General features: G+C 43.8%; 1 protein-coding gene across 45 annotated transcripts in view; it reads right to left on the bottom strand.

Moving 5' to 3' along the window:
* The window catches only part of PBRM1 (polybromo 1), a 134,869-nt gene extending 122,667 nt beyond the window's left edge, over positions 1-12,202 (bottom strand). For 15 of the 45 annotated variants that reach the window (XM_008260786.5, XM_051851571.3, XM_002713243.6 and 12 more), the window contains exons 1-5: positions 11,997-12,188; positions 9,502-9,640; positions 9,111-9,236; positions 7,460-7,612; positions 6,225-6,322 (exon numbers count right to left, since the gene is read on the bottom strand). In XM_008260786.5, the coding sequence (XP_008259008.1) occupies positions 6,225-6,322; positions 7,460-7,612; positions 9,111-9,158 (299 nt within the window). In that variant the 5' untranslated portion in view covers positions 9,159-9,236; positions 9,502-9,640; positions 11,997-12,188. Of the gene's footprint in view, positions 1-6,224; positions 6,323-7,459; positions 7,613-9,110; positions 9,237-9,501; positions 9,641-11,996 lie in introns of those variants that run through there. The other 30 variants (XM_051851573.3, XM_051851575.3, XM_089306110.1 and 27 more) reach the window with 15 other exon arrangements.
* Between the last annotated feature and the right edge of the window lie 53 nt (positions 12,203-12,255).

The following is a 12,255-nucleotide window of genomic DNA, read 5'->3' as shown; positions in this document are numbered from 1 at the left end:
CTTCTAGAAGTCCTAGAGGAGAATCTGTTTCTTGCCCTTTCCAGCCATTAGAGGTCACCAGCATTCCTTGGCTTGTCACTCCCTTTGTCCATCTTCACAGCCAGCAGTACACTATTTTCAAATCTCTGCCTCATGGCTCTGTCAGGTGAGCATTGTGGCACACTGAGCTGAACCGCCTCTTTGTTCCTTGTATTCCAAAATAATCTCTCCAACCCAGTATCAGCTGACTAGCAAACTTAATTTCCCTTGCCATATAACTAACTTATTCACAGGTTCCAGAAATTAGAACATGGAAAAATAAGGGGGTCATTTTTCTGCCAAAAACCTCATATACGAAGCACTGATGACAGCTGTGCCTGGGGAGGCCCCGTGCCCACAGAGGTGGAAGGGAGCTGTGCGGATTAGGCTTTTCCTGTCATGCTCTGGTATGGGGGGAACAAAGCGGCATATTTTGAAAGCTGATCCTTTTTTCTTTTTTTAACATTTTACTTATTTATTTGAAAGAATTACACAGAGAGGCAGAAGCAGACGCAGAGGCGGAGGGGAGAGAGAGACAGGTCTTCCACCCGATGGTTCACTCCTCAGTTGACCGCAACAGCCAGAGCTGTGACGACGATCTGAAGCCAGGAGCCTCTTCCGGGTCTCCCACATGGGTGCAAGGGCCCAAGGACTTGGGCCATCCTCTACTGCTATCTCAGGCCATAGCAGAGAGCTGGATCAGAAGTGGAGCAGCCAGGTCTCGAACCAGTGACCATACAGGATGCCAGTGCTTCAGGCCAGGGTGTAAACCTGCTGTCCACAGCACCTATCCCAAAAGCTGATCATTTTAATTATGACTGTGACTTCACTGCTATCTTAAAGGCCAATGAAAGGTTTTTAAAAATATGCTTCACCAGGAAAAGAAAAACTAAACCCAAAGATAGCAGAAGGAAGGAAATAACAAGCTGAGCAGAGGTAAAATCGAGGACGGGGAGCCAGCATTGTAGTGGGTAAAGCCACTGCCTGTGACACAGTATCTCTTTGGGGCACTCCAATTCCCCCACGTGGGAGACCAGGAAGAAGCTCCTGACTCCTGACTTCAGCCTGGTCCACCCTTGGCCATTGTGGCCATCTGAGGAATGAACCACTCTATGGAAGATTCTTTCTCTCTCCTTTTCTCTCAAATGAATCTTTTTAAAAAGAGAAAAAAAAACTGGAAAAATAAAGTGAATCAAGAGTTGGTTCTTCAATGTGGGCATCACTTATAGGTGCCAGTTCAAGTCCCAGCTGCTCCATTTTTAATCCAGCTTTCTGCTAATTCATCTGGGAATGCAGCAGAAGATGGCCTGAGTATGTGGGCCCCTTCCACCCATGTGGGAGATCCAGATGGAATTCCAGGCTCTGGCTCTGCCTGGCCCTGACCTGGCTGTTGCAGCCATTTGGGGGAGGGAACCAGGAGATGGAAGATCTCACTCCTGCTCTGTACTTTGTGTTTCAAATAAATAAACCTTTTATGAAAATTGATAAATTCTTGACAAGATTAACTAACAAAAAAGGCAGACTGTAGCCAAACTGAACACATCTTTCTTTGCCTCTTCACATTCTGATGAATGAAGATTAACTGCTGAACTCGTGACTAATCAAGAGTGTTCAGTTAGGGCTGGTGTTGTGGTACAATGGGTGAAGGTTCTGGCCTGCAGTGCTGGCATCCCATATGGGTGCCGGTTTGAGTCCCAGATGCTCTACTTCCCATCCAGCTCCCTGCCAGGTCCTTAGGCCCCTGCACCCATGTGGGAGACCCGGAAGCAGCGTCTGGCTCCTGGCTCCCATTGCAGCCATTTGTGGGAGTCATTATAGCCATTTGGGGGAGTGAACCAGCAGATGGAAGACCTCTCTTTCTGTCCCTACCTCGCTCTGTAACTCTATCTTTCAAATAAATAAAAATAAATAGATAGTGTTCAATTCAACAAAGAAATAATGCTTGGGTTGGGAGTATGGCACAGCAAGTTAGGCCACTACTTGCAATGCTGGCATCCCATATTGGATCACCAGTTAGAGTCCAGACTACTCAGTTTCCAATCCAGCTCCCAAGAACTTGGGCCCCTGCACCCATGTGGGAGACTTGGATGTAGTCCCTGGCTCCTGGCTTGTGCCTGACCCAGCCTCAGCTGTTGCAGCTATTTGGCGAGTGAACCACTGGATAGATCTCTTTCTCTGTCTCTCTGCCTTTCAAATAAATAAATCTTAAAAAAAAAAAAAAAAGGCTTGCTTGAAAATTCCAGAAACTGGCCTTGGAAAGACAGCTTCAGTTGGGAAGCAATCTGGTCTCCCTAGTCAGGATGACTACAGAATGAAAATAACTTTTGTGACTTCACCCAGTTTGCTATCACCTTGCCAGACACCAACACGCAGCTGGCCCTATCCTTTGTTCCACTTGTTCCCCCTTATCTTCCCTTTCAGTTCCTCTTTCTAGCTTGCAATTTAGGAAGAGCACATGTAAGGCTAAAGAAGTCTGCTTTTCCCCAGGAAGTCTGGCTTTCTGAATAATCTGTTAGCTTGCATCAACTTTGTCTCTCAAATGTTGGCTTACAAGTGGCGAGTAACCTGTGCTGAATTTTGACAGACAACAAGACTCAAATAACTAAAATCAGAAATGTAAAGGGAACATTAGACCTAATGCCACAGAAATAAAAAGGATTTTGAAAGTACTACGAGAAATTATATAAGAACAAATTGGATAAACTAAAATAAATGGATGTTTCTTAGAACACACAAACCATCAACACTGAGAATGAATAGAAATCTGGAATAGACCTATAACTAACTAGTAAGGAGACTAAATTAGTAATCAAAAATCTTACAACAAAGGAAAGTAATTGACCTGTGGTGTAGTAAGTTAAGCCTCCGCCTGCAGTGCTGGCATCTCATATGGGTGTGGTTTCTATTCCGGCTGCTCTACTTCCTTTTTTTTTTTTTTTCATTTGGGGCTGGCACCGTGGAGCAGGTTAATCCTCCGCCTGCGGTGCCAGCATCCTATACAGGCGCCGGTTCTAGTCCCAGCTGCGCTGCTCCTCTTCCAATCCAGCTCTCTGCTATGGCCTGGGACAGCAGTAGAAGATGGCCCAAGTCCTTGGGCCCCTGCACCGACATGGGAGACCAGGAAGAAGCACCTGGCTCCTGGCTCTGGATTGGTGCAGCTCCAGCCATTGCGGCCACTTGGAGAAGGGAACCAACAGATGGAAAACTTTTCTCTCTGTCTCTCCCTCTCACTGTCTGTAACTCTATCAAATAAATAAGTAAAATCTATTTTTTTTTTTTTTTGACAGAGTTAGACAGTGAGAGAGACAGACAGAGAGAAAGGTCTTCCTTCTATTGGTTCACCCCCCCAAATGGCTGCCATGGCCAGTGCGATGCACCGATCCGAAGCCAGGAGCCAGGTGTTTTTTCCTGGTCTCCCATGTGGGTGCAGGGCCCAAGCACCTGGGCCATCCTCCACTGCACTCCTGGGCCACAGCAGAGAGCTAGACTGGAAGAAGAGTAACTGGGACAGAATCTGGCACCCCAACCGGGACTAGAACCCAGGGTGCTGGTGCTGCAGGCAGAGGATTAGCCTAGTGAGCCGTGGCGCCACCCAATAAGTAAAATCTTAAAAATTTTTATTTATTTATTTTTAAATAAATCTTTTTCTTTAAAGATTATACTTATTTATTTCAAAGTTGGAGTTACATAGAGAGAGGAGAGGCACAGAGGTCTTCTATCCACTGGTTCACTCCCCAGTTGGCCAAAACGGCCAGAGCTGTGCTGATCCGAAGCCAGGAGCCAGGAGTTTCTTTGGGGCCCAAGGACTTGGACCATCTTCTACTGCCTTCCCAGGCCACAGCAGAGAGCTGGATTGGAAGAGGAGCAGCCCGGACTAAAACTGAAACATTTTCCTCTCAGTTCAGGAAAAGACAACAATGCCTACTCTTGCTACTTCTAGTCAGTCAGAACAGGAAGTTCTAGCCTGAGCAGTTAGGTAACAAAAAAAAGAAAAATGCATCTAATTGAAAAGTAGTAAGTGGAGATAGAGATGACATGATTATATATACAAAATCAATATATAAAAATCAGTTGCATTTCTGTAATCTAACAACGAACAATTCAAAAGGAAACTGAGAAACCAACTTTATTTATAATCATTTCAAAAACAGTACGATATTTAGGCATGAAAGTAAAGAAGGACAGATGCTGGTTTGTATCCTGGCTGCTCCACTTCTGATCCAGCTACTTGTTAATGACCTGAGAAAAACAACAGAAGATGACCCAAGTGCTTGGGCCCCTGCCACACATGTGAAAAACCCAGATGAAGCCCCTGGTTCCTGGCTTCAGTCTGTTCCAGTAACCTTAGGAATGAACCTGCAAATGGAAGATCTCTCTCCTTCTCCCTCTTTCTATAATTTTGCTTTCAAGTAAATAACTCAATCTTAAAAAAAAAAAAAAAAAAAAGTAAAGGAGAGAAAGAGGTAAACTACTTGCAAACGGAAAACCATTTAATAATAGTGAAAGATGGGGCCAGCGCTGGCATACCATATGGGCACCAGTTCGACTCACAGCTGCTCCACTTCTGATCAAGTTCCCTGCTAATGTACCTGGAAAAGCAGTGGAAGATGACCCAAGTACTTGGGCCCCTGCACCCACATGGGAGACCCGAAGAAACTCCTGGCTTCTGGCTTCAGATCAGCCCAGCTCCAGTGATCGTAGCCATTTGGGAAGTGAACAGCAGATGGAAGATCTCTCTCTCTCTCTGTAATCTGCCTTTTCAAATAAAGTAAGTAGGGGCCGGTGCTGTGGTGTAGCGGGTAAGGCTGCAATGCCTGCAATGCTGGCATCCCATATTGGCACCAGTTCGAGTCCTGGCTGCCCCACTTCCAATCCAGCTCTCTGCTATGGCCTGGGAAAGCAGTAGAGGATGGCCCAAGTCCTTGGGCCCCTGCACCCACGTGGGAGACTCAGAGGAAGCTCCTGGCTCCAGATTGGCTCAGCTCCGGCCATTGTGGCCAACGGGGGAGCGAACCAGCGGATGGAAGACCTTTCTCTCTGTCTCTACCTCTCTCTGTAACTCTTTCAAATAAATAAAAAATTTTTTTAAAAAAGAAAATAGACAAACTGGATTTCATGAAAATTAAAACCTCTGGTGTATCCAAGGACACTATCAACCATTAAAAGGCAGGAGAGAAAATATTTGCATCATATATAAGGGAATAACTAAAATACAACAACAAAAAACTCAATTTAAAAAATAGGCAGAGGACCTACACAGACAATTCTCAAAAGATGCTATATAAATGGCCATAAAAAATGCTCAACTTCACAAATCAGTATGGAAATGCAAATCGAAATCATAATAAATCACCTTCCAACCATAAAGATAATAGTTACTATTTAAAAAAAAAAATAACAAGTATTGTTGAGATGTGGAAAAACTGGAATCCTTGTGCACTACTGGTAAAAATTTAAGATGGTACAGCTGCTACAGAACACAATATTGCAGTTCCTCAAAAAACAGTAGCTAATCACCTAGCAATCTCACTTTGGGAAACATGTCCAAAAGAAATGAAAACAGGATTTTCAAGTTGTATTTGCACACAGTAATCATTGCATCATCATTCACAAGTGTCAATAGGTGGAAACAACTCAAACAATTCATCTCTCCATTAACAGATGTATGGAGAAACAAAATGTGGTATACATACACAATGGAATATGATCCAGGTTTAGAAAGGAAGTAAATCCTGTCAAATGCTACAACACAGATGAATAATTCTGAGGGTATTATTAAGTGAAATAAGACAAATCCTATACAAGTCCATTTATATGAAGTATTTAAAGTAGTCAAGTTCATAGAAACAAAACAGAATGGTAGTTAACAAGGGCTGAAAGGAGTGTGAAAAACGGAGTTCTTTAACAAGTACAGAGTTTCAGTTTTACAATTATGAAGTAGTTCTGGAAACTGCTGCACAACAATGTTGGTAAAATTAATGCTGATTGAATTGTACCCTTGCAAGTGGTTAAGATAGTAAATTTTACTAAGACTGTCTTCTATAATTAAAAAATATTTTCATTAAAAAAATCACCATATCTGGACAACTAAGACTGAAATTGGACCCCAGTGTCATTTAAACTACTCCTTCCAAAGTAAAAGTTAATTGCCAAACACATGGAACCTGGACCAACCCTCCCTCTGTACTGATGTGCTTCCAACTCACCTTCGCTTCGGAGCCCTAATGAAGAGCTCACAGAGGAGTCTGCCCTGCTCATCTTTATAGTCTCGTATAGTGTTGTAGAGTTCATGGCACACAGCAATCTACACATAGGAAAAGGAGAAAGATCATTAAAAAAAAATAGAAAGCTAGCATAGGAATAAGGATTATCAAGTATCCGTCAATAACAATATACCCACAAAAGGACAAAGCCCCAAATTATCACATGGAAATCCAAGTCTGATATAAAATAATCTAATTGAGCTAGTTTTTAGTACCTTCTATTGGATTTATGCTACTTAGTATTTTTCTTTTAAACTCAATCAGTTCACATTATTCTCTCGCTTAAAATCACTCACCAAAAGGGCTTCACACAACACAGAAGAAGATCTAAACGACTACCACTGTCTATAAAGGTGTTATGTTCTCTAGTTGGGAAGAGCTGACCAGTCTCCTTCTCTCTCCTGACCATTTCTCTGTCTTCACAACACACTAAGCCCATCCCTGACCTAACCCCTCTGCCTAGAACACACTTCTCTAGGGTTCTGTCCCTCTGCTCTCCCAAACAGCCTGCATCACCCAAGTTTTCTTCTTAGCATTTATCACTAGCTAAGAGTAACTTAGTATTTGTTCACTTGGTTTTATTATGCTTCCTTAACACTGGGATCCTAGCTCTGTATGAAAAATGGGCTTGTCTCATGTATCTGTATCCCAACCACCAGAATAGTGCTTATCACATAGCAAGCACACACACACACACACACACACACAAACATGATGTGACATTCTAATATTCAGTATTCCATAGTATTAAAGTACACTATTACTTTTTTTTTTTTTTTTTGACAGGCAGAGTGGACAGTGAGAGAAAGAGACAGAGAGAAAGGTCTTCCTTTGCCGTTGGTTCACCCTCCAATGGCCCCCGTGGCCGGCGCACTGGTCTCCCATGGGGTGCAGGGCCCAAGCACCTGGGCCATCCTCCACTACATTCCTGGGCCACAGCAGAGAGCTGGCCTGGAAGAGGGGCAACCAGGACAAAATCCGGCGCCCCGACTGGGACTAGAACTCACTCTCTCTCTCTCTCTGCCTTTCAAATAAATAATCTTAAAAAAAAAGAAGACCATCAAGTCAAAGGAAAAAGAAGTAGAGATGTCCTCCATCTCAGAAACTACCACAAAACACAAAAGGGTAGGAAAAATGTGGAACAAGCAGACAGGAGCAGTGTGATCCGAGCTACTCACAGGATCTACAGTTGGAAGATTGGAAAGTCTTCTCCTTTTCCTGCTTGGGCCTGGTGTGGACACAGAATGGTGCCCGTCATCAAAGTCCCCACTGACACTGCTGGAAGGGGAGGTAGCTCTTCTTCTCTTGGAACCCATGGAATCCAACTTCTTCTATAAGAAATAATTAGCCATGTCCTTATGTTTAAATTTAGACTCTGCCCCCAAGCCCTCAGCTAGTCACCTGCCACCAAATTTTTGGCTCACCCAAGAAGATATTTTAATTCTTACAAAAGAGTGTAACTACTTAGACCCTTCTACAGTTTAAGTTGTGGACCACTGTTTCAGCCTTCTCACTTACCAGAACATAATACTTTCAATGGTGAGGGGACAAATTCAGTAAAAGTATACAACTGTGAATGACTCGACCACTTCTGGCTCTAAATTTACCCTGGACTGGTGTTTCCCAACTCATATGGAATGGTACTTTGGTGTACTGAAGGTACTAATCCCTCAGCCTCTGCTTTTCCATGTGCCTTACAATTATGATGGTTTTCCAGGGGGGCCATGATGCAGAAAAGGGTAGGGAGGCAGTGCCTAAGGCAAATGAATAGTGGGGAAAAAGTACAGGGACAAAGGACAATGATCCTTGTAGCATTTTATAGTTAACATCCTGAAAACGAATGTTCTTCAGTCATTTAAGCAGAAACTGCAAGATGTACCCTTGGAAAACACTTAGGATAACTTGCCATACGTAGGCAGAAGTAGTAGAACTGTGCTTTGCAAGTCTTCTGTTAATCCAGACTAACCTCCCTTCAGTTATATGAGGTCCTCTATCCTGACGAATTTTGAAATCACAGATTCCAGTTTCAGTAAATAATCTGGAAGAACACCTCATAATGAGCTTTTAGGTCCTGCTTTATGTTCAGGAACACATAAATACTTGCTCTCAGTGTCAGGCGGCTGTAAATCATCTTAACACACTTTACAGGGATGTGCATTTCACTCTAACACCAGAAATGCAACCACAGAAATAATCTGCTCCACAGAGAAAAAGGATACAGAACTCAGAAAGTTCTACAACACGTACATAATTTAACAATAGTATCAAACACTATATTGTTAATTTGAAGGACTTTTTTTAAAGCTAAAAGAAAAAACAGATCCCAATTTCGCTGATCAACATTCAACTTTGGGAAACTAAGACACCAGCAGCTGAATGAGAGCACTGGTTGCCAGTAATAGAGAGAAAAGCTGGGGACCTGCAGGAAGGGAAAGCAGGAAGAAAACAAGCAGAAAGTTCTGGTAAGCAACAAGCAACAAAGAAGTCTCCTAGTTCTCCCTCCCAACTAAAGCCCACAGGGTATTTTAAAACAGAACCTAGCATAACAATGCCCCTTTTAGGCTTTGGTTTGTTATACAGTATATTGGTTTGAAGTTGACAGACAAGTTTTGTTGATTTTTGTTCCTTTTATAAAAAGCTGATAAAGTGGCCTCAATTCATTGAGAAAAAAAGGACCAATCCTTTCTAAACAATCCATAACAAGGACACAAGTGAATTTGGTGATCATGAAGAGGGAATTTTAATGGCAACGATAACAAAATTGAAGGAAGGTGGAAGGGAAAAGACAAGGGATGACAGAAAAGGGGGTGCAGATGATCAGTAATTTACCAGCTTTACCAGAGCACAACCAGCGCCTCGAAACGCCAGTCTCCTCATTATGTCTGAAGGCCAAGTGAAGCCAGTGGGAGAAGGCAGGGCTTTACAAGTGCTGATTCAGGGTTAGTATATTCAAAACTGAAAGAGAAGAACAAGGCAGAGAGACGGGAAATAGAAAAGAGGAGTCAGAAGGAGTACAACTGCGCACGAACAGACAGAACACATTCAAATAGAACTGCTACAGAAAGATAAGAGAACTGGAGAAAACAGGCCTATCAGTTCTCTTGTACCTATCAAAACACACTGCTACAAAGACTCACTAACAGTACTTGACATTTCTTCCATTTTAACACGGAGTGCTTTCGTACACTTAAACGTCTCACTGAGGGTCCCCTTTACTCACATGGAATGACTGTCAATTCCAGGAATGAAGCATGCCTGCCCACTGCCCCCTAGTCAATAAGAGCAGAGTTCAATCACAGAGCTGGAATGGAGAGTGAACACATGTGGGAGGCTCACATGTGACACCAAGTGTTGGCAAGCTGGAACAAACCGAGAATGGCTCATGTGAGCAACAAGTTCGGAAAACTCCTCCCCCAACCCCAAAATTCAGAGACAGACATTTCTTTCCAAAAGTCCTATTTGCACTGCAAAGACACAGCATATAAATTTAGCAAGGTTAAAAAAAAATGCCTTCAACGATTTTTGCAGTTCGAAATTACTTTTGCAAACAAACTGAAAACCAAATGACAAAAATATAAATTACCAGTGTGAGTACCTAGTTTAGATACAATACCCCAAATCCTGAATAAGAAAAAGATGCAATCCAATGATAACTTTCAAATATTTTCTTATCCAAAGGACATAGTTTAAAAATGTAATTTGGAAGTTTGGCAAGAAAGGCAATCTTGCAAGGCACAAGGAACGTCCACTCAAAACCAGAACAGGAGTCCCAGGTCTTTCACCTCTAATTATCTGTTTGATGTTGCCTGAGTCATAACCTCTCAGGTCTGTTTCCTCATCTCTAAGTGAGAACAGTAAAACGTGCACAGAGCCCTTGGATTGCTGAGACAGGGAAAGGAGACCCCAACTCTAGCACCACATGCTTCCTGGACACAGGAACAGCATCTTACTCAATTCTGCAGCCCTTACAGACTAATATTTCCTATAGGATGGGTGCTCAACTGTTGTTAATAAATGTACTGAAAGTGCACAAAAACAGGGTCTTTAAAAAAAAGGTCATTTGCATAATTTAAAGGCCTGAAAGCACCCTTCAGCAATTTTATTCCACGAAGAGATTCTGGAGTTCAATTCCAGGCTTTAAAAGGGCCTTGACTGTAGTCACAAGTCAACAAGTCTGACTGCCAATGAGAATTTACCATGGATAGTAAATAATACTTTATAATGTACAACTGGGAGAATATTTACTCTATATAGCCACATGGTATATTGTGACAGTCTATAAACTTTTAGTACTTTCCTATTTTTTAATGGTATTTAGTTCTGTAATACATACAAGCTTTAGAAAAAATACCAGGAAACCTAAGACTCAAATCAAAACTTAAAAAAAAAAAAAAATAGCACCCATAATCCTACTTCCCAAAGAAAAACTACTCAAATTTTGTGCTCAGAGCTTTTGGCATTCATCTATGCTTTAATAGCCTAATTTCTTTTAAACAAAAGTGTTAACAAACTCTATTATTATTATTATTATTATTATTATTATTATTATTTCATGGCCTCTGTTTTAAGTTAGGGAAGATTCTCCCAAGCTAGCGTTCTTCCTCATGATGTTTGATGTTTTGAGAGCAGTCTATCACAAAGATATAAAATTTATTTATCCAGGGAATTTTGGCAGAATATTAATATTTGAAGTGCTTTGTACACTCCCAAAGTCAAAGAAAATGGTCAAACTCCTTCCATTTCTCCAGACACATATTTGTTTCAGTTTTAATCTCAAACACCTCTTCAAGAGGTACTTTCCAACCTTCCACTCTGGATCTTAAAATCCAGACGGGCAATTCGCTAACAAAGAACAAAAGCAAAGATTTACTATTCTTTTATACTGGCATTGAGTACAGCCTGCTTCCCAGATTCGGGGGAAAGCGCAGTAACGAATGGAAAAACTCCAAGACCGAAAACCATTTGGAGTCCCAGTGTGGAGGAAAGGAACACGTTTTACTCCAGCATATGCCACTCCACCGCGTATTTGCCATTGGTTTTCCAGGATTCTTCCCTGTCTTTGCCGCTCTTTGTTCCTCTGCACATCGACTCTTATTCCTTCTAATAACCAAACTATGCTTCCCTTTCAGAACGTAAAAAACTTTGATGGAAAAATATTGTTTAAAAAACAACAACAGGCTGTTTTCAAACCGCGATTCTTTGTAGTGCAGCGAATGAGAAGCTGAAACACTTGATGTTTAGCCCCTACTCTCAAATACAAGTCGCAGTCACAAAAATACTCGGTCTGAACCGTCGCCCAGAAAGATAAAACGCGTCTCCTAAGCAGAGTTTGCTGTTGAGCCCTCAACAAACAACAACAAAAACAGGCCCTAAGCGGCGGCGCAAACGGAGGACCTGGCCGACCTGTCACTGGTAGGGGACTAAGGGAAACGTTGACAGCTTTGAAGCTGCCGGGCGACGAGCGGGAAAGCGGCGCGCGGAGTTTCCGGGCCGCAACGCGCCTTTGTCCCGGCCGGCAGGTGCGGCGAGGCTGCGGGGCCCGTCCCGAGGCCCGCCGCCGCGCCCCGCCCCGCCCGCGCGCCCGGCCCGACCGGCGCGTCCCCACGGCCGGGGCGGGGCCTCCGCCGCGGCTCCCGCCCGCCCGCCCGGGCCCACACAAAGGCCCGGCGGCCGGCCGAAGGGGAGCGGCCCCGCCCGCCCCGGGCCCGGTCTTACCCAGCCGCTCCGCCGTCTGCAGCCCCGGCCGCGGTCGCCGACCGCCACGCCACGCCCCGTGGCCGCCACGGCTGCTGCTATTGCTCCTCCGGCCGCGGCCGCTGCCGTCGCTCCGGCACCCGCCGCCCTCACCGCCCTCACCCCTCCCAGAGCCGCCGCAAAACCAGCCTTGCTGCCGCCAAGCGAGCCTGGCTCCGCGCGACACTGCGTGCGCGCGCACGCGGAGGAGAGAAGGCGCGCTTTACGACGGTAACGTGAC

The sequence above is a fragment of the Oryctolagus cuniculus genome, chromosome 10 (genome assembly GCF_051225735.1).
Source record: "Oryctolagus cuniculus isolate XC-2025 breed Fujian yellow rabbit chromosome 10, ASM5122573v1, whole genome shotgun sequence".
In the NCBI taxonomy this organism is placed as follows: domain Eukaryota; kingdom Metazoa; phylum Chordata; class Mammalia; order Lagomorpha; family Leporidae; genus Oryctolagus; species Oryctolagus cuniculus.
Note: the sequence above shows the minus strand (reverse complement) of the source record. Positions and strands in the feature narration are given on the sequence as shown.